The sequence below is a fragment of the Melanerpes formicivorus genome, unplaced genomic scaffold (genome assembly GCF_026170545.1).
Source record: "Melanerpes formicivorus ecotype bairdi unplaced genomic scaffold, bMelFor1.0.p_v2 SCAF_74, whole genome shotgun sequence".
NCBI lineage: Eukaryota > Metazoa > Chordata > Aves > Piciformes > Picidae > Melanerpes > Melanerpes formicivorus.
The window spans coordinates 1,780,021-1,806,586 of record NW_027142426.1 but is presented as its reverse complement, the minus strand read 5'-3'; the positions used below and the strand labels follow the sequence as shown (position 1 = coordinate 1,806,586).

Genomic DNA, 26,566 nt, shown 5'->3' with positions numbered 1-26,566 from the left:
ATTCAGCCCACACACCGAGGGACGCCCCAAGGTTTTTCTCTTTTCTTTTGGTGGGCTTTGTTGGTTGGTGGCTTTTTTTTTTTTTGCTTTGAGTCTGCTATACATCACATCTGCTTCTGGTAAAATTAACAAACTTTCTTATTTTCTTTAGCATTAAAAATAGATTAAAACAGAACTGTGAACAGCTGTGTCTGAATCTGTGGGACTGTAGGAAGTATCTATGTGAAGCATTTTCCACTTGCATGTATATAGAACAAAACATTCAAAGTGAAGATAATTTTTTCCATATATACTATGTACATTATTATATACAAGAAATAATTAGACAAAACAAAACTAGAACAAAGATACTTTGACATTTCAAAAGGATCTTTGTCTGTCTTAGCCATAGGGATGGCTTAAGCATGAGGCAATGAATGAGGCAGCAGATGCATCAAAGGCATCTCACTCATAATACACCATTTAGCCAAAGCAATACTAAGACCATGCAGAGGACGTGCTGACACCAACATCATTCTTCCTACAGCAAAGGAGGTCCACAGATCTTACCTTCTGATGTAGTCAAGCACAGGTGCACCCTTCATAGTGACCTGCACAAGCTCTGTCACTTTGACCAGCAGAGCAGAAGGCCTCCACCAAATCTCACCCCACAATATTTCCTGCAGCAGTGACTGCAGAGACAAAAGTCTTTGCTTCCTGCAGACTGCAGAGACTAGAAGGGTGTCTCTAATTAACCCCCCTGGACATAACTGGCAGCTACTTTCTTTATTGTTCACCTGCTTAATGCTGCAAACAGCTCTATGTCATCTCCGAGTTGTTGCAAGGAGCTGGAGAAGGCTTCTGTGCCCAGGAAGATGGAAACCCACAGGTCCAGCTCACATGGTGGAATGTGCTGGCCTCACACAGGCCACAGGAAACCTTGGGTCAGAGCAGACCCACAGGTCAATGCCAGGAAAGGGAAAAGAATGGAGCAAGGCTTCCCATGAAGTTCAGGGATAGGGCAGGAAGGCAGATACTATCTGTAAGGCCCCTCTCTTGCACAGCACACCAAAGAGCAGCTTCCATCTCACTACATCCAAAGTCATGCGTGGTCAGCTACTCCCTGCACAGGACAGCTGGTGGCTAGAGGCTACCCACCACCATATTGGCTGAGGAGAGACACAGCAGTCAGGAACAGGCTCTCTCAAGGTCTGAAGAGTGATTTTCTCCTCTGAGGTAAACCTCAGGAACACCCCCATCCTTCCCAGATATATTCACTTTGCCCTTTCCTTCCTGAAGCCCCTCCCATGCTTCTCTTTTGTGTGGTGTGGGAACTTTCCCCAAAACAGTTTTCCCCTCATTTCCTTCCTCTCAAGACACCTGGAACTTCCTCCTGCAGGCTCCTGCCACCCCTCACAGTGACATGGGCCAGCCCTCACTTCCCAGGGCAGCAGCTCATTGTCTACGAAACCAAAACAATCACACATACAGCACAGGGCTGCTGGGGTGACACATTCAGAGACAACACAGTAACAGATAGCAGTCTTTAACATATTGAAGATGACAAGTAATTTACTTCAGGAAAACCAGCCTGATACTTGAGGAAAAACAGAAATAGCAACTACCAGCAAGGACTCCCTCCAGAAAGATTTTTCCATCATGAAATACGTGATGAGATGTATTTGAAACCTGTGTTTTGACATCTCAAGCTGTTAGTTGAACCTTCTTGCTCAAGAGTCAGTTTTGCAGGCAATAAGCAATGCAACACAGAAACAAAAGGGGAAAAAGTCCTTTCCACCTTCAATGTCAGTTTCAGTTATTGGGAGGCAGCCAGTACATTTGGGGAAGCTTTTTAAACTCCCTTTTGCAAAGTAAGAGATACTTCAGCAGAGATCTGTGCATACAGCAAATGCCATGCATTTCAACTCCAACTGAACTTACACACCAACCTTCCAATATGCTACATTTTAAAAGCTTAAAATAGTTTCACCTGAACCCATCCCATTAAAGCAATATCGGCAGGCCTCGTCTTGCAAAGAGACTGCACAGGTAAGTTGAGTTATAAGCATAAGCAGTGCGCTACTACACCAATTTTCTTCTGCTGCAGTGTCCACTTGATGCATGCAGCTATGCAAACACACAGTTTAGCTGGCTCAGTGAACTTGTGAAACAGACTGGCCTAAATGCTGGTCTCGAGCAGAAAGCCAGCACCACTGCCGACTGCAGCACACAGAGATGCAAGAGAAAGACAATGCTTTTCACTGCTGGGCAAGCACTCCAAGGGCAGCATGTGGGCACTGCTAACTATGGGGGTTCAACTCTCCCACACTGGACACTTGTATACCCAGGAGCAGGTGCAATCATACTTAATGAGATTAACACTAGATTACACTTCTCCAAAACCACCAGAACCCACATCACAGCAAGTTAGCTCAGCCTGTGCAATTGCAGAGAAAAATCACAGCTAAAAGCTGGATGTAAGCAAGACTGCTACATCTGCCTGAGTCTGTAGGCAGTTGCCACTCAGTGGGGCAGTAACAGCTACAACCAAGGCAAAGTGGTCCACTTGACTCTAAGACCTCCATAAACGCAAGGCTGAGTTTGAATTTCTTTTGAACAGGTAAGCTACCTGCATACAAGTTTGGATAGCTACAGAGCTCACATTTCAAGGGTCCTCTTTTCATCTCTTTTCAGCTTCATCAGTCAGAACTAGAAAGAGTGAAGTGATGGTGTCCCTAACCAATGCTAACAGGATGTGACTCTACTCTGAGTCATCACCCTCTTCCTCAGCTGGAGATGGCTGCCCACACCTGGATCACTGGATGCCTAGGATAATACCTATCAAGACAAAACAGACAGCTTTTCAAACTTGCTCTTCAGAAGCTGCAGGTAGCAACCTTCAGATCAAACAACTTTTTATTTTCACAGTACCTTCACAGCCAAGAGGACTGAAAACCTTCAGTATGTGCTCAAAATGTAAACATACAGCAGTTTTCTGACGTATCTGAGCCAGCAGAATCCAGCCAAACCACCACTCACGGTCCAAGAAAGTGAAAACTTAACCCACACAGCTGCAGAATGACTAAATACTCAATTATTGGTCTTTATTATAGAATAAAAAAAAAAAAACTTACCATGTTTTAGTAATCTCCAGTGACATTTATTTCATGGGAACTGGAAACCATTTACATTAAATGAACGCCACTGTTACAGAGTCCGTGTGCATATGAGTAGAACTGAGATGCCTCAGTTAAGAAATAGCTCTGCCAGCACAATTGTCTCACCTTCCTTCTTGATACACATTACATGAGAGGCTTCACTGATGAATCTCCTTGCCCATCTAAGGGCAGCCAGTAGCAGAGATGTGGGGCAGCCCCACATTCCAAGCAGACACAACACCCTACACATCTAACAAAGCAATTCAGTTCTCACCTAGGGCATATCCCACAATTACTCATTCTGCTGGAATTATTCCAGTATTTGTTTCTTAATTACTGGAGGAAGCACCACTTTGAGGCAAATTATTTTTAGCGCTCTCCAGATTTCAAATGAGAAACTCCATGTAATTCACTATTTTGCTGTTTTACTAAGTCTCTTCCTGAACAGGGGCATGGATGTGCCATGGAAACCCCTCACTCACTCCAAAACCAGTCTTGCACATAGAGTAGGAACAAGGGAACTGTTAATTTGTTATTGTCTGAGACGTAATTACAGAATGTACAAATGTGATAAACATGCTGCAGGTGCACCATGGCAGCAACTACAACTTTACTGTTGAAACAGATGGATGGAAGCCCTTAAAGTTTGAAAGTATTCAGAACTAAGGAAGAATCAGAATTGAGAGAAGTCTGGAGAAGGCCACAGTTGCTGCCACATGAAGCACAGAGACACCAACACCTGGCCAACCCGAGTCTGTGAGTGCAATTAAAACAACAGTCATGTTGCTGCAGGCTACATTTTCACTTACAATTATGAAATGGAAAATACTGAGCAACAAATGCCTATGACACTGCCCTGCTACAGTTGGATTACAGTCAAGTTCTGCAACGGAAAAACTACCAATCAACTCTGACTGCCACACACACAATAGAAAACCCAAACGCTTTTAATGTTGCGTGCATCCTAAGTCTGTAACACTGAACCTGTAAAAATGAGCAAAACTTAATCAGCGCTTTCACCTATAGCATTGCTCATAAATAAACAAGGACACAAACTCTGAATTAAGTCTAAGGAAGAGTGCTCTGCACCAGTATTTGGGAGATGAGAATTTGAGATGAAGTTACTGGTAGATGTTATGTGCTACAGGCAGCATCTCACGAAAAGCAGCTAGACTGACATTTAACATGAAAATCTAAGAAATTGGGCTTTTATTTCCTTCTCACAAATCCCCAGACATCTAGTATTCTAATGGTAGCTCTGATTTTAACTTTTAAAACAGAAATTGAAGAAAGGCAAGTTACCTAGGCTCTTAACAGCAGGACTTAGAACAAGCTTGGAGGGCGATCATGCTTGAATTACACTCTGAGGTGGATCCAAACCACACAGCAAACAGGGAGGAGACTTCCTCAAACTTGCTGAGAACTACGCAAGTGTCTGGGATGTCCTTCTCCTGAGTCAGCACTGAAGCAGAGTTCTCTCTGATTTACAGAGTAGGTTAAATACTGTAGGATTGTTTGTTTATCTCTGAAAGATACCCTGAGGGTGTCCAGTCACTGAAGAGACATAACTAAGGTTGCACTCATATCCTGTGTTCCAGCCCCTCTCCCCCCTGGGTTTGCAGGCAGAGCTGTCAGAGGACTGCTCTACCACATTACACAAAGTGGAAGGATCGTATGTCTGTGAACTTCATTCATAAGGTAAACAGGTCAAGAGAGTCCAATTTAAAACTAACTTTTAATTAATTTCCTGAACTAGTAACTTGTCTTCTCTTGCAAAAAAGCAGAGTGCAGTAGGTTATTTGGAAGGTGTGAAGTGCTGCAATTTGGAGTCGGGCTGAATGAAAGACTATGTACAATGCAAATCAGCTTTCTGTTGTGTTGTAAATTTATTCTTGTAATTTTTACCATTTATTCATCCCAAGAGACATATTGCATATTTGGAACATTTTTAAATAAGTATTACTCAAGACAAGTAGATTTGTCACATAAAATTGATGACATACCCAATGAAAGTATTTTCCAGAGCAAGAACTCCTTACAAGAAATTTAAATAGAATAAACTTCATAACTGATCCAGCATGAAAAAACAGTAAAGCCATTCCATACCATAGGCAGTACTTTACCACTGATAGTATGTGGGTGGCGTTTCTAGAACAAATCAGTTTCCTAACAGAGGGTACCTAAACAAATGCCAGCTAGTTTTTGGGTAGATTTTATTCCAACAGAACAGAATGAATTGATCACTTCACTCTTTTTTTCTCAAGTTACTGATTAATACAAAAAAAGTTACTTTTAGTTTAACCCAAGGTTTGGGTTTGTTCATCTTTGTCAGAGAGGATGATGACATGCTTGGAAGCACAGCTGCATTTTCAATGCATCACCTGACACAACAGATGAATTACACCTCCACGCTAACATCTCCATTCCCACAGTTGAGAATGACTCAACTGAGAACCTCAACTACAGCTCCAATCTCATGGTTGCTAAATGCAGGTAATCATGATCTCTGTTACTGCATGCAAGCGCAATCTCAGGACAGCAACGTACACATACACATGCACGCACCCCCGCGGTGCACTACAGCTGTTACATTTCCAGCACTGGGAATAATACTGAGCCAAATCAAGTAGCCTGCAAAAGTTAAGAGTCACATGAATAACTCAGGAGTGCCTTATATGAGGAAGTGGCAGTAAGAGGCAACAACATGATGAGGCTGAGGGAAGTGAGTAAAATGAGGTTTTGTTTCACTTGAAGATCTAAGTGTATCACAGAGTAAGCTATAGGAAGCAATCAGGACAAGATTCAAGAATGCAGTACAATTCCTGCCTGTCAAAGCACCTGAAAAATAAAATTCCACTTCACAAGTTTTTTTTAAAAAAATTGTTAAGTTTATTGGTGTTAAGCCACAACTTCTGTAAATCATTTGACATTCCAATGAAAGTGATCTCTACACTACTATCACTGTAACTAATAATCCACATTAAAAAAAACCCAAACCAAACAAACATAAATGAAGAAATTACTTTATGAATGTTTTCCCTACTGTCCTGCAGGGATCTGCTTTTGGCTCACTACCATTCAACAGGGTATGATCAATAAACCAGAAAAGCTTCAGCAGTCATTTCTGTTAAAATCTGAAGGGGGGAAAAAAAAAACCAAACCCATTGACGAAGTGCTGAACACACTGTTGCTTTGGACTGCTTGCCTGCAGCGGTTTTGACAAAACAATATTGCAAAGTCAGATGCTACACAGCTGGGATGATGCAAGGAACGCACAGATTTGATTTAAAAGATTCAAATCCAGAAGCTAGAAGTCAGTGAATCCCAAAAAAGGTTCTGGTAGACAGACAAACAGGAAGACCAGAGCAGGAAATATAAAGCTTATTATCCATTTACATACTGTTAATAAGGTAGTAAGGATGTGTTCTGTTCTGGCATCTGCTCTTCCAAAAAAACCCCAATATTCCAAAAATTCAGTTTAAAAAGCTGACAACAAAAAGCAGAGGCATGAAGCAAAAAATTAAGACATTCAATTTGTTCCTATCAAGTAAGATTGGAAGGTCAATGTCATGGTATGCCAGTCCCTGAATCAGGACAATAGTTGCAGGTGTAGAACATGCTCCAAGAGAGAGCTATTGAAATCCAGTGGTTGGGAGCCAAAGCAAGATGAACTCAGACACAGAATTGGAGTTCATTTTGTTGGATTCTTTTGAGAGGACAGTAGTTGCTCAACTTACCTACAGAGGTGACCAATTCTTTTTCTGAAATTCTTAAAGAGCCCCTTTTGTTCTGAAATCAGTTAGTGACATTTTATGACGGTGATATCCAGAAAAGCAATCAGATAGGAATTACCTCTGCCTTCACCAATGAACGTAGACAGGAGCCTCTAATGGCCCTTAGTACTGAAATCTTTGTTCAGTTGCTGATTTGCCTTCTGCTCCTGGGAGCGTGTAGTCAAATATGATGGCACCCACTGTTATTAAAGCAGTAGCAGGTGCAAACCTCTGTCTAAGCAGAAGAGTTTGGCTCTCTGGGCAAACCCTTGCTCAGGAACTTGAACAAGATGGCAAAAACTAGATACCCAGGAAGAACAGGGAGATCCATACTGCAGCACAAATGCCTATCACAGGAGAAAGAAAGGAATTCTGAGTCAAGAAGCATATGCAAGGAGGCACTGGGATGAGTAAATCAGCTGGATTGGGGAAATTCAATGCAGCTGTTCTGGAAGCAATAACCCTTCAAACAGACCCAGAGGTATACAAGCGCGAGACAGAATATGGCTTCTTATTCTTTCACATGATCAATTGCTGTATTAATGAAGACTTAAAATCTTGAAACAGTTGATAATGAAATACTAATGGTGGATGAAAAGCCAGACAGGAAAAAAGGCCCCTGGTGGAAACCAGCCAGCCCCAGCTGCAGACTTAGTGCAAACTACAGTGGCTTCCCAAAAGCCGTTGCGGTGACCTGGTGTTTTAAAGCACTCAGATGCTGCTGGTGGAATGAATCTTGGCAGTGGATTTGTCATGGAGAAGATTCAAGCAGAAGAAATGATTCTCGCAAGTGGTAGAACCCTACACATTAAGGCAGGAGACATTCAAAATGTAAAGCACACTGAAAATTGGAACAGGTAACATAATTCAGAAGGCTTGATTAGAAAAAACAGCTTAGCACTATGCCCCAAAAATACACACACAGGTGATTACCTTTGCTTCAGCCATCAGTCATTTGATACCAAGCCTCACTAAGACTTTTTATGAGCAAACACTGCAATATGTTGTGCAGGCTCACAATTCTCAGTTAGCACCAAAGAAATCCAGAGATTCTGCAAGAAGGATCAGGCCAAGACTGTGGAAGGATGCAGTTAATTCAGCTACAAGAACCAGGTAAGCTACACTGTATTTTTTTTAAATACATTTTTATTTTTGAATGGTTGTAGTCCCCATGTCAATAGAGCTCCTAGAATTAAAAAAGAAAAGGTGCCTCAGAGTGAGTGTTCAGGTATTTTATTATATTGAAACTTCCAAACTCAACTAGCAACTGATTCGGGCCAATTTTTCCAGTATGAGGAATGCTCTTAAAACCTCAAACCTCAGAGTACTTACTCTACAAGTGTCTTAGAGAGTGTAACGAGAGCAGCTGTTCACAAATAACTAAGGCTTAGCTAACCAAGCCTCACAACTGAAACCAACCTAAATCTGAATATAGAAGAGCACACACATTTATCATAAACAAATGCAGTGGAGGGAAAAAAAAAAAGAAAGGTTTATGCATAGAGCACTTGCAAAGTAACTCCCCACTCGCTGCTTTAGCATCAAAGAACTCAAGAACAGCAGCTTCCCAGTTACCAAACCTTCTCCAAGGATTCTCACAAGAGAGTGAACTGTGCATTTGAGCTCATTTCTGATCATTTTGAACATGCAAACATAAGAACTCCTGGGAGGGAACCACAGGTATACTTGTAAGCACAACCCCCATGCAATGTGTACTATGCACCTGTGTATATAATGTAAATATGCACACATGCACATCTTTACATTAGAAATCTTTCTCCTTTAGTACAACCACATGGGGTCTCAAATTCCATCTGTCTGATGCTCTAAAGATTAATGAACATTTGTTCTTTAATACAAGAGGAAACTTGTATCACAGGCAGAGTTGCTCATCATGGGGCACCAACTGGTAGTGCAGGCCTGCCCTGAGGTTGTCCCAGGGAACTTGGAACCTTCCCTGCTGCCAGCCAGGGGGGACTGCTGCTCCACTTCACCTCCTCACACCATGTCTACATGCTACCAGCAGGGAGGAGGGAACAGAAACCACTGGAAAATAAACAGTAGCTGAATGAGGGGTGAATAGGGAGTTCTGGATGCTGGAGAGGAAGCAGCATCAGGCTCCCTTCTCCTAGGAAGGATTTCTGCTACTGACCCCTATCTGCAGCCACTGCTTCTCCAACCTCACAACCCCTGCCACAGGCACGATCCAACCTTCAGCTGTGAACACTTATTTTTCTCCCCCACAGCAATTTTTCTCCCAAGGCTCCCAGGTTTTCCATTGTTCTCTCCTCCCTTCTTTCTTCCTGAAATACACTGACAGGAGAGAGATCAGCTAAACAAACTTAAAACCAGTGCAAATGTGAAATATAAAGTGAGGGAGGGGGCGAAAAAAAAGTCTTTTGCTATTACTGGACATGCTGCAGACACTGTGCCTAGTAACTATGGCAATATCTAGCACAAAAGAAACTTAGCATGAATCTTGTTTTCAAATGACATTCAACTCAAACATGCATAGGGAGAGTAAAGTTATTTTATTAAATCATGCACATCACGTGTGTTAGTGCAAATAGTTTAATCTGTACTCCAGAAATTCTATTGTATTCTTATATCTTTACAAAATAGATTTAAAACAATTATTTACTTTAAAAAATGTAATTCTGAAGTTAAGCATTTCAGAACAATATTTGCAATAACCTATATACAAGAGGTACTAAGTACCACTGGCATACGAGTGTTCTGTGGTTGGATGGCTTCCTGCAACTGAAAAGGATGAAATGAATAAACTAAATGACAATATTTATTTTCTATAAGTCACTTGTGGACTATTTTTTTTTCCCACCTAATTATCCTCCCATTAGCAAATCCCATGTAACTTAAGATAGAACCTTTAAAGGACAATGACCTTGAGACCCTCACAAAGAAAATTATATGCTAAACCTCTATTTAAATACTTAATTTATCTGTCGATTGCCATAACATTCTTTAAAGCCAATTGAATTGCTGAGACTACCTTCCCATTCTGCAGTTTCCTTCAGCAGAGCCATTTTACTTGACCATTCTTCAGCGTATTATTTAAGTCTTTAATAAAACTTTTTGGACAGAACTGTTGAGCTGAACAAGACAACTACAGTCTACATTTAATTCAGCACTAACTACAGTGATTCCCACCAAAAGTCAGCAACTAGCAAGTTAATAGTACTTGGACAAGGAAAATAAACTTTGTAATGGGGACCACTGCATCATACAGCCACGTGATGTGGATGCACAAAATTTTACTACCAAATTAAAACCATCACCTGCCAAAACCTTCTGTCAGGTGCATGATTCCAATTTCGCAGTATTTTATGTATCTTGGATTCTTTAATCTCATCACAGATGTACTGTAGCAGTTCTCTTAACAAAGTTACGTCGACAAAAGCTTATCTAAAGAGCTTCTCCAGCTCAAGTCAGGAAGTATCAAATGACTGAAAAAATAGGTTGATACATGTGATATGTGAGACAGTATTCATACTTTTAAAGAACATATTTCTTTAAATATATGAAATTTAATAAATTACATTCAAACTAAAGTTAACGTAAGTTGAACCACTGCACTATGTCCATCAAATGACCCAATACTTGCTCCCAGAAATACCTTAGTTCACTCAAGAACACACACATGCTTACACTCGCACACGGGCACACTAAATACTCTAGGCTGGTCTTTACCATCGATATCTCTCTCTCTTTAAGGCTGGACATGAATTGTGTTTATTCCCATAAATCATCAATAAAGCAACCCTTATCAAAGAAAAATATGCTTCCTTCAAAAGGCGTGGTAAGAGAAGTTTTCTTAAGTCTTGTTCCCAACAGCTCAGTGACTAACAGCAAGTAAAATGATACACAGTTAAAAAAAAAAGAATAAAGAGAAAGTGTACTGAAAGGCACTGAGCATACTGCATCTGTTTTCCAAGTATCTGCAAGGTTACTTGGCTTGGGTGTCCAAATCAGAAACGTGTTTTCCTTTTAAATCTGGCAATCAGACTCTAAAGTATGTGTCCACAACCCTAGCCATTATTTATAATTTGGTACCAAGAAGCCTACTTTAGGCCACCATTAATAGAATTCAGAATCCCAACACACTAATTTAAAACTTCCATGAAGGTGTAAGCAAAAATATTGCTCACAGTATGATGAATCACAATTTTATTCCCTCTTTATAGACAGATACATTTTATACAGTTTAAAGCAAATGACCCTACTGCTGTTCTCACGCAGAGCTGTGCTGTATTAAGAGGTAAAAAGGAAGAGAATTAATCTGTTTTCCCTCAGTATATGAATGTTGCCAGCTTCTAAAGGGAGGACGGTGTATGGATTCAACAACAGTTCTCATGGAGAAGCTCTGGTTAGGCCTGGGTACAGCACCACGGCTGTTACAGCAACCAAAGCTGCCATCACAGGCATCCAAGGCCATTGTCTCTGTGTGGAGAGAAAAAAAAAAATCAATATCATATTTGTTCTAATTCATATTAACCAGTTCACCCCGTGGTTCCTGAAAAGTCTTGAGTATCTGTTGATAGGCATCGCTAAAACATTACCCATGAGCCCTACTGCAGGCTAGTGCTGACATAGAGCATCACAGTAAACTGTGGTTCTTTAGCAAAGGGCACTCCACAACTCTTCATGGCTGAGGATCATCAGGAGAACTTTTGGCAGTGCTCTATTTCCAGCTCCATTACTGTATGCACCTCAAAGAAATTTGCTATTAGACATGAGGGCTTCAGATGTTTAAAACATCACTTGTGCTGAGTAATTGCTATACGCAGATTTATGCAGTATTGACATCTTTAACTTAGCTTTTCAATGTTTAAATCCACATCTATGAAGTTAGTTTGTAGCAGATCCTAACATTACGTCTAATTGACTGTCCCAACATTTCATGACAACAATAGCAATTTTAGGAGGAGGACACACTGAGAGACGTTAGAGAAAATGCAAGCTGAGAGCTCAGAATACAAACCAACCACCTATTTCTCATCTTGTCTTGTTTTATCCATCTTCTCCATAGCAACAGTAAGAAAAGTTAAAGTTTAGAGTCAGAGAGGAATTTCTTAGTCCATAAATAGGAACCAAAGTTTGTTGATTTTTGTTATTATTTAGAGGCAAACCATTTTTCATAGTTAATTAAGCAATTAAGTTTTCTCACAAGCCCTAGCATCACAGCATTGTGCAAAAGGTAGCTCATTGGCTCAAGACAAACTGAAACCAAGATAGATGGGGCACATTCAGGACCAGGTAGAACGATAGACATTGTTAGGATTAAGGAAATCACACAGATGTTAAATGATTAGTTGATCGCTTGCCTCGTCAGTATCAACAGAATGGCATATTAAATGAAGGGTTTGCTTCAGGTGAAGGAATACCTGTGAGCATTTCACCATGCACTATTTTATACAGAAATGGCACAAACAGGTGAGAGGGACAAACATACATTGACTGAACAGTAGTGCTTGTACCTTTCGCTACCACAATGGGCCGTAACACCAATACAGGAAAGCCAGGATTAGGCCGATGAATACGGCTGGGACGGGTTGTAATATGGAAGGCTAAAGAAGGGAAGGGATATTAAAAATCACTTTGTGCTATAAATCAATCAGGTAACGATGATTTAGAGAGGGGAAAATAAGTCAGTGAGTTTTGTTTTAATGGAAATGTATTAAAGATGTCTAACACAATGTAGTATTATCTCATGTGGTATACAAAGTTAGTACACCGTTCTACTCCAACAAACAGGGATGTTGAAAAATAAATGGGAAGTAAGCAGAAAATGTTCTAAGAAACCTCTTGTCACAACTCAAAATTTAGCACTTCGAAACAAAACTAATTTTAAACTGATTTGCCTGTACTTAGTTTTATCGTTGGTTTTAATTTTTCTACATAACACGAAATCCCGTCTGGATTTCTGAAGGCACAAAGACTCACGCCAGATATGGAATTTTTCATCTATTTCTTCATTTCTTACTACTTAGCCTTTCCCACTCTCCATCACCAGCCACCAGGAAAGGCAATCTTTTTTCCCCCCTTAGTGAATCAACTGCAACTATGTCCACAGGCAAACCAAGCAGTTCAGACATTTCTGTGAGATTGTAAGATGACTGTATAATCAACACTAAGGTACTATAAAGATGGGAAGTACACATCAATTAGAGATACCACAAAGATCAGCATCTCCAGCAGGTCTGTAGAACTGCGACCAAATGCAATTCTGAAAGTCTATCAAATGCTGCAGCTGGGCCAAACTACCAGCTGGCCAGAATGCAGGCTCCTTTAGCTTAAAGGCCTCATTAGAAGCCTCTACACATTTTCTCAGCTATATTCAATTAACTGTAAACTACTTGACATTCTGGATGGATAGCCTCTATCCTTAGTATGATAAAAGTGGACTGAAATGCTTTTTAAGCTGTCCTTAAAAGATATCTGCTTTCTCTGTATCGTAGCCTGTATATTCGTGCACACACAAAGACACACAGAGGTTAAGTTCAAACCATGCTAAATACTTTAAGAACTTTTCTTTTTTTGCTGAAGCCACCTTGATTTTGTCCAGTCAAATAAATATATTTGAAGACTTTATAAGAGATTGAGATTCATAAATAAAAATCCCATCCTGTTAGGAATTTGTAGAAGTCACTTAATCATAGAACGTCCAATCAAAACACAGGAATCTTAGAAAGACTTCTAGCTTTTGCCATTCAATTCAAATTTGTTTCAATCCAGGCAAATATTTAATATAAAAATTATGTGTAATGATTGAAGTAACTTTCATGCAAGATTAATTTTGGTGTCATTGGTGCCACAAATCAGAGCGCCACTTTCTCACAGAAAGCACGTTGGTAGGAATCATCACAGCAGTGTTCAAAAAAGCGCCAGAAGTTTAAGTCAACCAGAGCAGCTAAGGTTCTCAAACCATTCACAAAAAAATAAATCTGTCATATAAAGCACATCAGGAAATAATCAGTGACTACAAGCATGCAAGCACAAGTAGTACACCACACTGCTAAGCATTCCGGGACACAACACTGCCATTTGGTTTTTTTCCCCAAGTAAAACTTAAGTATAAAATAGTAATGTTTAAATTATATATCCCAAATGGAGTACAGAAGCCTTGTATGTTCTGAAAGGTCTTAGGTAAAATATGTTTTGTTTATTGTGGGTTGTTTTTTTTTGTTGTTGTTGGGGTTTTTTTGTTTGCTCATTTTTTAAGTTAAATGCATTCATGGCTGTTGCACCTTGACAAACCAAACGGATGATAACGCTTCTACCGCATTAAGTTACCTCCAAACAAATTTGCACCCTCGTGAACAATATACAACAGATCTCCTTATTATTGAGGAGCATTTAATCAGGTGCTTAATGAAAGGTACGAATTTTTAATTAGAATCTGGATATAAACTCAGATACAGACGAGTCACAAAAAGGGAACAAATCCCACAGTTACTTCCATTGCTCTGTGGGCCACTGCCCTCGGAAATGAAGTAACAATCATTCCATCATATGGGGACAATGGTACTTGAAAAATTTGACCTTGGAACTCAGCCCAGTATCCATGATGCTTCAGATAACACACAAGATGAATGCCTTTTACATTACTTATTGCAGCTAATCCTGGCTTGAACAGCAAGCTTGTACTGAAAGTCCTTATATGGTTGGGTGCTCCTGACCTCCAGGTTTCTACTGTCCTAACTAACTCCTCCTCTGGAAGCAGATTTTGGCAGCTGCTGTGGTTCCTGAATTCATTCAAATACTCACCTTGAATTGTTCCTAAAGCTCCCCTTAGCCTGCAAGCTTTTCCATTTTCAAGAGCTCCAATTCTCTTCAAAGTACTTCTTCCCTCCACTATGATCTTTTTTCACTGATAATTTTAACTATTAAGTTAATGTTTTTAACAAAGCAGAAGATTTCAGAGTGACAATTATTTATTCAGTGTCATCTCTTCTGTTAGAATGGGGTGCTTTTTTTGGTTATTTCTGACTAAACTTGATAGTATCTGAGCATTGCAGAAGAATTCCAAACAGGAAGCAGGTTCCAAGAGAGTTAGAATGTCATATTCATTAAAATATGGCTGAAGAAATGCTTTAGAATAGTTTATAACTTTGACAGTTTTACTGTGTTCAAGGATTACATTCAGTAATTGGCTATTCATACAAACTTTGGGCATCTAGCAGCTGTAGAAGGATGTAAAACTCTGTTTGCAATCAGAGAAATAGTTCTCCTAAAAGGTCATTACAGAGCATCCATTGGCATCCTGTTTTATACTGTCCCCTACAGGAGTTGTTCACCCTGCTCTGATCATTGAGGCAGTACATGAAGACAATAAAGCCAGCCAGTTCAGGGTAGTAAGGGATCTAAGATGAGGCTATCACCACTTTGTAACATTTGGAGGATTTCAGAAGTCTTGCATATAATAAAAAAATGTTGTAAATAGCTGTAAACTCAATTCTAATGATACAACCTCTTAAATTAATTGCAACAGAAAATAATGTATTTTCATTAGTGAATAGAAAGGACAGTTTAACTGCACTGTTCAAAACATGAGCTGATCAGGAATAATCACTGTTAAGAAGCACAAGCAAGAGAAATGGAGCATCCACTGTAACTAATAACATAAAGGCATCTTGAAAGGGATTGCTTCATTCATTTGGATATAGGTTTCTCAAATTTATAAGTTTTATGTAGCTCTGGCTCCTTAGTATTTAAGACAGAAGTTTTCAAGAGAGCAAATATCTAAGGCCACATATAAAACTGTCACACAACTGTACATTTAACTTGCATGCATAATTGCAACAGGTTAAAAATGCACAAATCTACACAGGTAGTACCAGAATGGCATTTTATATTTAATACAGCACACAGCTTTTCGTGGTGGTTGTTTTTCCCCTGTTTAAGTCTGTCCTTTTCTATTTGACACAGACACATTCCCTCAATCAACAGAACTGCCAGTATCGTGACCTGACTTTCCTACTGATTTTGTACAAACTTACGTTGTTTCCTTTTTCTTGTAGCAGCTTCAGGTTTTCTTGACATTGTTTGAGCTCTTCTGTGAGTGACTGGTTTTGTTGTTCAGCCATCTCATACTTCGCCTTCAGCTCTGCGAGCACAGTCTGTGTTCTTTCATACTAAAGACAAACAAAAAACAGTCTGCAGACTCCTGGACACCCAACACATGGTTACATTTGCTTAATGCACAGCTTCCTTCTCTGATGAACTTGCTTTGGATCAGTACACTCTTTTCAAAAAAGCAGAGTAGAAAGCCCCTGGTTTAGATTTTTTTTTTTCCTATATGAAGATTTTTATCCCTGACTTTAAAGGGCTGGGATTACTAATAGCAAGGAAATATGAAGTAAATAAAAGGTCCTGGTTCATCTCATACCAAAAAATTACTCATCAGATTGGAAAATACTGTAAAAACCAGTAGAAGACAAAACATGAAATGAGAACAAGGAGTCCTTCATCTTTAAATAGTGGTCTTACATCTAGGCTATAACATAAATACCTACACAAAACAGGGACATCACTAGACATTTTAGATTCTTCCTTTTCTTTTAGCTTAAAAATCCAAGACATTGGGTGTTATATTCTTTCCAAAAACAAATGTTTTGTGTTACCTCTTTCTGAAAATCTTTTGCTTGACTCTCAGCTTCACTGAGTTGACTTTTTAGACTAGCTGCATCCCTTTGATGCTTTTCTCTTAAAGATCCCATCTGACTTTCAAGTTCCTTTCGAGACAGTTCAAGAACACTTATATCGCTGGTTAGTGCCAAACTCTGTTTCTGAGAGCTGAAAAACAAAATCCAAATGATCCCTTATGTCTTTTAAACAAGATAGAGATTTTTTTTTCCAAGCAGTTTTCATCCTCTAAAGCTTCAAACATTATTTTTATTTAGTAAGGAATACCAGCTTAGAGCAACCATAAAACTACAGATCATCACTGTCTCCCTGTACACAGCACTGACACAAAAGGCAGGCCATGGTCTTGCTTTTAAATAGATGTACACAGCATGGTGTATATAATTAAACAAACTCTGTAATTTAAACCATTTATTACTAATAATTTTTAGATTCTTATTTTCCTTTTTATTATTCAGTATCATACACTGAAAAATATCCTGAAACAAGTTTGTAATGAGAAGAAGTCTGTCCAAGATTGCAAGAAGTATTTCACTTATTTGTGAATACGCTTCTGCTCACTGCTGTTGCATAAGCTAACAGTCAGGACATTTCAAGTGTTTAGTACAATTGTGAAATAGTCATTGAAAGCTCTAAATTAAGCTAATACAAAATTCCATGTAATAACCAAGTAGCGTTAATTTGTGCCTACGTAAGGCAGAAAAAACAAATCAGAGGAGAGATCTTGTGCAGCTCCAGTACGCAAATCCTGAGTTTGCTAATGTGACCTCCTGTGTGATGAAGAGTGGAAATCAGGACACGATGGAATGAAAAAGAAAGGTGTGACTCCTATGAGCACATTACTCCCAGAAATGCTTTCCTGTAGGGAAAAAAATCTATTTTTTTCAAATTAGATCTTACAGCAGTGAGGAAGCCAGAAGAAAAACAAAATCATTATGTAAGCATGATGGTAAAATTGAGATCTTCAATAAAACAAAGCTGCTGTCCAATATTTACTTTGTGAATTAAATACCAATATCTGCAATTGAATAGCAACATAGTAATTGCAGACACAGGGCAAGTTACTGCCAGGCAAAAGATTTAGATAGTCTTCAGCAATACCATGTGCTCAAACAGCAACAATACAAGAAAATACAAATACTCCAGCACTCTAAAATCCCTCCCAAAAGCTAGTATGGCACTTGAGATAGAGATGTGCATGCTTCTATTAAGCAAAACATGATACAAAACACTATCTCTGCCCGTGATTGCTATTTATAATGTGACAGACTTTGGTGAAACCTCGTTCTATTTGAGAATCATTTTCCAACTCTGAATGCTGAGAACATTTTAGGTTAGGAAATGTATGTCATTTTTTATCTTTTGAAGTAGAAGGATAATGTCTAAATACTTCCACAACACATGCTTCCAAGTGATTAAAAGCAATGAAATTAGTCAGGTTACTTTCTGACGACATAACATCATTGATAAGTAGCACAGAAACATTTGCAGAATAGACAACAAAAAATAGCCTGGAGTAACAATTTGGCATGATAGCAAATGTTCAGCCCAATACTATCAAATAAATAAATCTTCAGTACATGCATCACACACAGAGCACTCTGGGGAAGAACCCCCACCCTCACCACCCCACACCCAGCAACCCAAAAATCCCTTTCTGCAGCTACTCTAATACTTTCCTAAACAAATCCACTGTGCCCTTACCTAGAAAGCTCCTTCTCTTGTCGCTGAAGTTCAGATGCAAGTGAAGTATTTTCCTTCCTTAGCGTAACGCATTCTGCTTCCAGAGCACTCCACTCTGCCTTCAACTTTTCAAGTTCACCTGTAATAAATGAAATTTAATTAAACTGAGTAAAATTATTCCATCACTACTTCAAGGATCAACAGCTAATAAACAGAGGAAAAGCTGATACCACTCATAAATCTCAAATAAACCTGATTGGAATCATATGACATGAATTCTCTCACAAGCACCTATAAAACATTACAATATCTTCTCCTGTTATGAGGTTTGTGAGCCATTAAACAAGCTACTGCTTGCCTTTTGTTTTGTTGGGATTTTTTAATGCAAGCTTTTCCCAAAGGCAGAAAGGTTTATGGGTCTACTCTACTACTTCAAAAACAATGACAGAAAAGTGTATTTGAAGAAAGTAAGCTCCTAGACTTGAAAATACCAAGCAACTAGAATCACTAGATACTGTGTCTGTGCCACAAGGAACAGAGTGTTTAAGAAATAACTAAAGGGTGAACATGAGATCTTTGAAATCAGGCAGTCTCTGGTAAAACAGATAAATATCAATGTTACATGTCTTAGCAATGCAACAACAGAGACTGAACTAGAAAAAGGCTTCTCTAACAACTTGACAAAGATTAACTCATTCTGAAATTTACACATACGAGTTTCTCAGTAGCATGCACAAAGTTTCAACATGAGCTTACAAACACTGTTAGCAGACTCTCCAAGACCTGAAGCTATAGGCCTGCAATAGGAGCTCTCAACCAGCCCTCACAGATGAATTCAAGGTAAAGTGAAATGCAAATGAACAAGCCAAAAGGAGCCCTGTGCTGGCTCTGCACAACATATTGGTGTATTTCTAGATCATGTACCCATAAGACAGCTTTGTGATGGTATCAACACTTTTATCAAGCCATAAAATCCAGTTATTTGTCTTGACTGAAGCTTTGCTAGAAAAAAATTAAAGGTCAGAAGCTACCCATTTACGATCTTAAACCACAGAGAAGTTAGACAAGTCCCTTTGGAAATCTGTGGCAGTATCAATCCCTCAAACAGTACAAGTTTTACACCTTTTCTAAGTAGAATTATACTGCGTTGACTCTTGATATCAAAGGGTATCTCAGCTAATTCAGGCATAACTGACAATTACTATTTAATGAAGTGTACAAAACCAGCTTTTACATACAAGCCTTAACACAAATAAACATACATGTGTATCTATATAGACAAAGTAAATGATTAGAGGGAGACAGAAAAATTGTGCCTTGAATGAATGTCAGTTGTCAGATTGAGAAGGATGCTACTGATAGTGCTGGTCTGGGACATCCTTTTAAATAAGTACCTTTTAAGCGAGTAGCCTCTTCCTTATGCTGATCCTCACACTGCTGGCATCTGAGCTGAAAACTTGCTTGCAGACTGATAATTTCTTTTTCATAATCTGAGGCATCTTTCCGCCACCGTTCAAGTTCCGCTTGCACGGTTTGCAGCTCGCCTTGCAACGCGGAAATGTCAACATCTCGCTCCGATGCTGTCTTTTCTGCTACTTTTTGAAGTGACAGAATTTCGTTTTGAGCACTGACTAGCTCATTTCGAGTGCTGGAGATTTCATTCTCCTTCTCCTCACGAAGATTCTCAATATCTTCTTGCAACTTTTGCAGCTGAGCTGGAAAGCACACATGAATATTTTTCAAACTCTATTTACCGAAAATGTAACACACTTAACTCCCCTTTCCGACAAAGCTTTAGACAGGGTTGTTATGGGGTGATACTAAAGCAACTCTGAAACAAAGAATTAGATTCAACTTGCTGTAAGCAAAACAAATATTACAGAATGAGAACACTGCGAGCTTCAGGGACAAGAGTGAAAGTCACAGAAGCTTTCTTGCAATCCCAGTAGTTGTGAATCTACGATGGAAATGTTTTCCCGTTCAGTAGTTAACTTCTGATGTCTATAAATACTTGTGGCATAGAGTCTACTTGCTACTCCAGTCTCAACATGTACTATAAGAAATAAAAATTGCTTCTCTGAAGGAAGGATTTTTCAAAGTGCAAGATTAATTTTTAATTAAAAGGGACAGGTTCAGTTTACTGTAAATGTGCAGCACTCACTACGCTACTTTACCTTTCTGCCTTTATTCCGGCTCAAAATTGTTTCACTACTAACCCATGTCAAAGGAAGGGAGGACAGAAGGATGTAATAGTTAAAAACCTTACTGATGGAAGCAGAGTGTTTAATTTGCTTCATGTCTTTGCTTTGTTTTTAAGGAACACAGGGTTCACATATATTTCATTGATTCATAACAAAGGTAAAAGCAATTCTGAATTAAAGAAAACTTACACTGAGAAGAAAAACACAAGTTTCTTACTATCATTTGAAAACATAATCTTAAGAGAATGTAGAAGGTCAAAATACACGTTTACAGTTATGTTTCAGAAGCAAAAAGAGGACAGCGAAAAGCAGGGGGAAGATAACCGGGTGAGTAACCTTCCCAAATTACTTGTATTTATTTTTGTTCTCTCAGTCCATTAGAAAAGATGAGACAGAGAATGTGAGCAACTATTGCCATAAGCTGACAGAGCAAAAGAAACTACTCAAGGGAGACTTTCATTCTCAAAACTATAGTTGGACATTTTTCAGCAGCTACATATAATATAGGCAGGCTTCACACACAGGTATAATCTACAAATTTTGCTGTTAGTTGATACACAGTAAAGAAGAAAAATGCAATCTCTTTTTTCACCCTCCTCTAAAGAGGCTCCAGAAAGACATTTAGCTCATTAGATGAACTAAAGAATTCCACACTGGAAGAAAAAGACAGCATGGGAAGAAAAAATCTGATAGTTGCTATATATATTATAAAACAGAAGACAGTAAGTTAGATTTCACAGCAATTCTGTGTGAGATGAAACAGTCTATCTGTTCATCTTGAATTTTTAAAGGTGAGCAACATGAGGCTTACTACCACCTCTGTTGTTTGGCATTAGTTTCTACAGGTTGATACTAACAGAATGGCTAAGCGGTTACAACATGCTACAGTTAAAAATTTCCTTTTCATGTATCCTTACATTAGAAGCCTTCCATGGAAACTAACTAAAGCAACATTCAAGGAAACCGAGTGTTTCTGTAACAACAAGAATTATAACTTGATAATACAGCAAGTGCCCATTAATGAGCAAAAAACCTGGTTGGTTTTTTTTTCCAAGCAATATCCTCCAATATTGTTGTCTATATCAAGCCAAGCTAAATTTCTGCTTCTCCGTAATGGCAATATTTCAAATAAGTTTTTATACTTTTTTTCCCCCCCCTCTGTCTGCATTACTGACGAACAATGCTTGCATTAAATAGTCAGGCATGAAAACAAGCATGGTATCACTGCAAATCCAAACATGTGCAAACAGCTCTGAAGTTCAGTAGAGTTGCAGAAATAACTTAGAGGAAAATAACGACCAGCAGTATTAGAATGATTTCCAAAGCACTGTATATAGTTTGAGAGGCCAATTAGTAAGAAAACTTCCATTACATCTTTTATGTAAGCCATTACCTCATCTGAGCTGAATGCTTCACTTTTTTTTTTGTTTGTTTAGAGTAATGACAAGTTACTTGAGTTTCCTTGCTTTACCTATCTGTTCATCTAAAGAACTTCACACTTAAGAGACAGGACCTCAACGGTTTCTATGTTTTTCTATGACAAACATACAAAGCCATGTAGTGCTGACTGGCTTAAAACATGGATTTATTGAAAATACCTCAGGAAATGTTACTGAATGAAGTTACCAGGATTTTTTTTTCCTCCATTACAGTTCTCAGAGGCTGTCAAGAAAGAATCCTGACAACTTTTCCCAAGTTGTAAAATATGTCACACCCTAGAAGTCTGCAAAGCAGCAAGCATATAATAAACATATGAATACTTAGAACTACTGTGGAGAGAGAAGAGGAAATATTATTAGGCAAGACCTAAGTTTGAGGTGAGAAAACAAAAGAAAACTGAACTGACAAGAGGTATCTTGCAGTTAAGTTTGGCTCTGTCCAGCCTCTTCTTTTTTGAGAGGGGGAAAAAATAAAGCTCTTTTCTACTTAGAAATACCTATCAAATACTATCTGCTAACTTTTTATACAATATTTTTTACTTAGAGGATTTTCATTATCAGGAGGGTAAGATTAAACTGCTCCTCTTGTTGTGAAAACAATTATTACGTAAGCTTCTTATTCTTACAGGCACAATGTCGGAAAACATGCGAATTCTTTGCTGACATTCCTATAAAACATTGTAACTGGTATTCTCAGCGTAACTGGTATGTGACACAGCATTCCACAACAAACTACTGCCCATAAAGTAATTTGCTAAATTATTTTCATTTCCTAAGAAAATGAAGGCTCTCAGTCTGTCTGCTTGTCTGCTTACCTGCCTTGCAACCATTTCTGGGTCTAGACCAAATCATATGCTAACAAAGATCCCAAGGCATGAAGCTCCTACAATTCTAATAACAATGAATAGCTGAATGGATGTTCAAACTAATGCTTGCTTTAAGGAAGTCCTAATATAACCCTTACTGGTCACATGGCTAGCCAGTCGCTCACCCAATGAGCCCAGTGACCTGCACAGGCTGACAGCTTAACATGATGCAGAATGGGACAGTTATGCAAGTCTGCTACTATTACTTTGGGCTGAGAAAATATGAGCGATCATATTAGTTTTGTTTTGTTTTTTTTTTAAAGCACAATCTCTGCTACAGAAGTTTTAGTGGATGCTCAGATATTGGATGACGCTCTGGATTAAAACTTTCTAAGAAAATCCCACCAATGAAGTGAAGAGACTGAGTAGCACGCACAAAAAAAAATGGACTAAACCTTCTGAGTCACAATGAGAATCCCTAGATCATTCAAACCTGGGAAGGACTGAAGAGAAAGAAAGGAGGGGTAGCATCTGCTAGATGATACTTTTTGCTTTTTCTAACCTATAAAAGTCATACAAATTGACAGGAAACATTTCACAGTAAAATTCAAAGGTATGGTGAAAGAGACCAGATTTAAAACACGTGCTCTATTAACATTTTCCTTAATTAGCATATATGATGCCATGGAAAGAGCCAAAGTAATGTATTTTCCCTGAAAAGTGGGGTGAAAAAAATTTAAATTCCTACCTTGCAGAACATTTATTTGCTTGTTAGATTCTTCAACTTGAGCTCGATAAGCTTTTCTCTCTTCTTCCAATAGAGCTATAAATGAAAGTGAAAATGTGCCCAGAAGTTTGTTAGTAAGAAGTATTTCAGCTGTGCAATTAATTTTAGTCACAACTTCCCCTGAACTGAAAAGATTAAAGCAATCTAATTACTTCAGTAAGTTCACAATGCTAGTAACTGTGTAAGTAGTTTAATAAAATGTTAATATTAAGGCATCATTCCATTATTGTGATAGCATTATAATTAATTGGAAGTTAATATAATCTGTTGCCAGATCCAAAAACTCCATGTATGCTAAATGCAAACCAGTGTGGGAAGACAAAAACAGGCAGTTGTAAATATACTCCATAAAGAACACTGAACAATATGCAGCTAAACTGGACTCTACTGTTTCCTGTCAAAAACAATCCACAGTTTTGCTGAGAATAATGACACAACTACATATTTAATAAGACAATTTAAACAAAGAACTATCTCTGGATACAATGAATTATGTGTGTTATCTGACTGAAATAGAGATTATAATCTCTTTAGGATGAAATCTATGGAGTTCAAAGATGTATTTGCTGGTCTACCTTGAACCAAAGGACAGAGCTCAATTGGACTGTGTACAGTGTTTAGAAAAACAGAAAGTGTTTCTGACATTCTGTGGAGATGAGAATGCTTTGAAAGACAATTATCTAACAACCTAAAAACAGAACTAAGACTACCTGATCAATACAATTTGAATGGATAGGCTACACAACCGAGTCGATCTGCGTCTCACCTTGAAGTTCAAAGCATTTTTGTTTACTTGTCCTAGCTAGCTCTTGGGCTTCAATCAGTTCCTTGTGCAGTTGCTGAATTTCTTGCTTAGCCTCAGTCTCTGATTGTGCACCCTGGAATTCATCTGCTAAAAGAACATTTTCTTTAAACCATAAGTTTGTACAACAGTTTAATTTGCACTGAGGTGATGACCAGCGATTTTTTTAATTTAAATCATCTTAAGTTAGTTAAAGTGAACTCAAAATTGGGTTAGCAAAATATTAGAAAAAAATATTAATATACTTTTAAACAGAGGAAAATATACACAAACTTCAAAATATTCATTATAATATAGCATGCAGTACAAAGCAAATAAACAACAAGTAAGAATGAAAGACTTCTTAAAAGCACCATATAAATTGGCAAAGATAACTGCATTGACAACAATGAAAGAAGCATAAAACAATCCTTGGCTTTGTTTACAACTTGTCTGTTCTTAAAAGGAAGCTACTCTAACCCTCTCTCCCAGTGCACACTTGTCAGCAATGACCCAGTCTTCCATCTCCCATGCCCACCCCCCTCCCTTCCTAGGCTCTGCTCCTAACAGCACGTACCAGCCCTGGCAGGCAGCATAGCAGCAAACACACAGCCCCAGCCTGTCCTGAGCCTTGCTAATACCAGTCAGCTGCAGGAGATTATGCAAAGAGTTGCTAAGAAGGAGTTTGCTGCTGCACAAGGGTTGGCTTCCCCCTCCCTCTGTGGAACATAACTACAAGGAAAGGAAAAAAAGCAGGGAAGTGTTCTAAACCAAAACTAAACCCACAGATCCAAGCAGAGCTTGTTGTCCTTATTTTATTCAGTGGCCTACCGAATACTAAGCTACATTTTGCCTTTTTCTCCCGCCCCCCCTTCCATCTCAACATATTAGGTGTATCTTCAAGACAATGAGATCTCTACACCTGTTATTTAAACTCTAAACAAAACCACTGTCTCTTCCCCACAGGTTTTGTACTAGCTAAAATGTATATTAAATACTTCTCAGGCCTACAAGACATTATTTGCAGTTGCAGAAGAAATTACTTGTAACAAATAGCAGCATCCTCTAACATGCATACACTAGAAACTAGATGCACTAAAGAAAAGGAAGCCAACACTCTCTTGTCTACAGGCATTTGCAATGCCAGGAACTTGATCCAGGAATCTCTCATTCACAGAGTTTTCCTTACGTAGTGCCTGTGCAGAAATGGATCTGTCAGTAGTCACAAACAGTACTAGCAAACCGCTATAAGCAGAGAACTAAACCTTTCTACAAAGCCTGTTAGGTCAGAAAGGTAAAGGAAGGAAATGGGTTAAAAAAGCCTAGCTGTGCATTATGGGAGAGGGAGAACTGAAAGGCAAACAGCAGCTAACTGGTTAATAAACCTCTACCACTGCAAACCATACGGATTTAAGATAAAGGCACACTGCTCAGAATAAAAAGCCCCAAAAGAGAAATCACTTTGGTTGCCTGGACCTTTCAAGTAGTAAGAAAACTAATAATAGTATAAAAGCTATTGTTTAGATCATCATTATATTTTTGACAGTCATATTTGACTGCATGTCACCAACCACAAATTTTGTTTTATTCATTTAAAAAAATAATTTATCAAATCATGCTGAAGTAGGCACAATGTATGCCCCTCAGAGAAGAGACTGTTTTTCTTGTTCTCACAATAATTAATTGGTGGGTTCAAGTAGAGCTGAGGGGGCACAAGTGCTTTTAGACATTCAGAACAAAATTATGAGAGCAGAAAGAACGGAAAGGACTACATATTTCATCCAAATACCTCCTTTTATAGTTTATTATAGAGTTCCAAATCCAAATTTCTCTTTACCAAATGTTTTTTGTTCTTCGCCTCTCATGGATAAGATTTGGGGCAATTAATATGTCCAACCCTCCTTAATGAGACTGTTCAGAAGAAACGGATCAGGAAGTTGACAAATGAAGTTCAAATCATGAGTAAAGAAGAAGCAGTGTCCCCAGTCAACAATGGACACCCTAAATGAACTTTCTTGTGGACAGTGTTTTCCAATCAGTGAAAGCACACAAAGACAATACTGCTTCAAAGGAGATGAGGAACTCAACTTATGGGACAACAAAATCAGTTTAATAAAGGCACAATCCTTCTCAAATGCAATAGAAGAATTTCCATATATCTGACATGCTTCAAAATCTGAAGCCAAGAAATGTAAATACAAGAAAGTAATGGCTTCTCAGTCTTAACCAAACTGAAAACTTACTTAATTTCTTCTAGTTTGAAGCGAACACTTTGTGCTAAACTCCAGATTTGGAA

At 38.6% G+C, this 26,566-nt stretch overlaps 1 protein-coding gene across 39 annotated transcripts in view; it reads right to left on the bottom strand.

Annotated features, from left to right (window-relative positions):
• Nucleotides 1-6,002: 6,002 nt before the first annotated feature.
• SLMAP (sarcolemma associated protein) overlaps nucleotides 6,003-26,566 on the bottom strand; it is a 92,256-nt gene continuing 71,692 nt past the window's right edge. For 14 of the 39 annotated variants that reach the window (XM_068163704.1, XM_068163714.1, XM_068163724.1 and 11 more), the window contains 7 exons: nucleotides 24,256-24,381; nucleotides 23,451-23,525; nucleotides 19,651-19,971; nucleotides 18,278-18,395; nucleotides 16,552-16,723; nucleotides 15,928-16,062; nucleotides 6,003-11,368 (listed from right to left, as the gene is read on the bottom strand). In XM_068163704.1, coding sequence (XP_068019805.1) covers nucleotides 11,279-11,368; nucleotides 15,928-16,062; nucleotides 16,552-16,723; nucleotides 18,278-18,395; nucleotides 19,651-19,971; nucleotides 23,451-23,525; nucleotides 24,256-24,381 — 1,037 coding nt within the window. In that variant the 3' untranslated portion in view covers nucleotides 6,003-11,278. Of the gene's footprint in view, nucleotides 11,369-12,405; nucleotides 12,496-15,927; nucleotides 16,063-16,551; nucleotides 16,724-18,277; nucleotides 18,396-19,650; nucleotides 19,972-22,711; nucleotides 22,804-23,450; nucleotides 23,526-24,255; nucleotides 24,382-26,566 lie in introns of those variants that run through there. The other 25 variants (XM_068163708.1, XM_068163710.1, XM_068163718.1 and 22 more) reach the window with 6 other exon arrangements.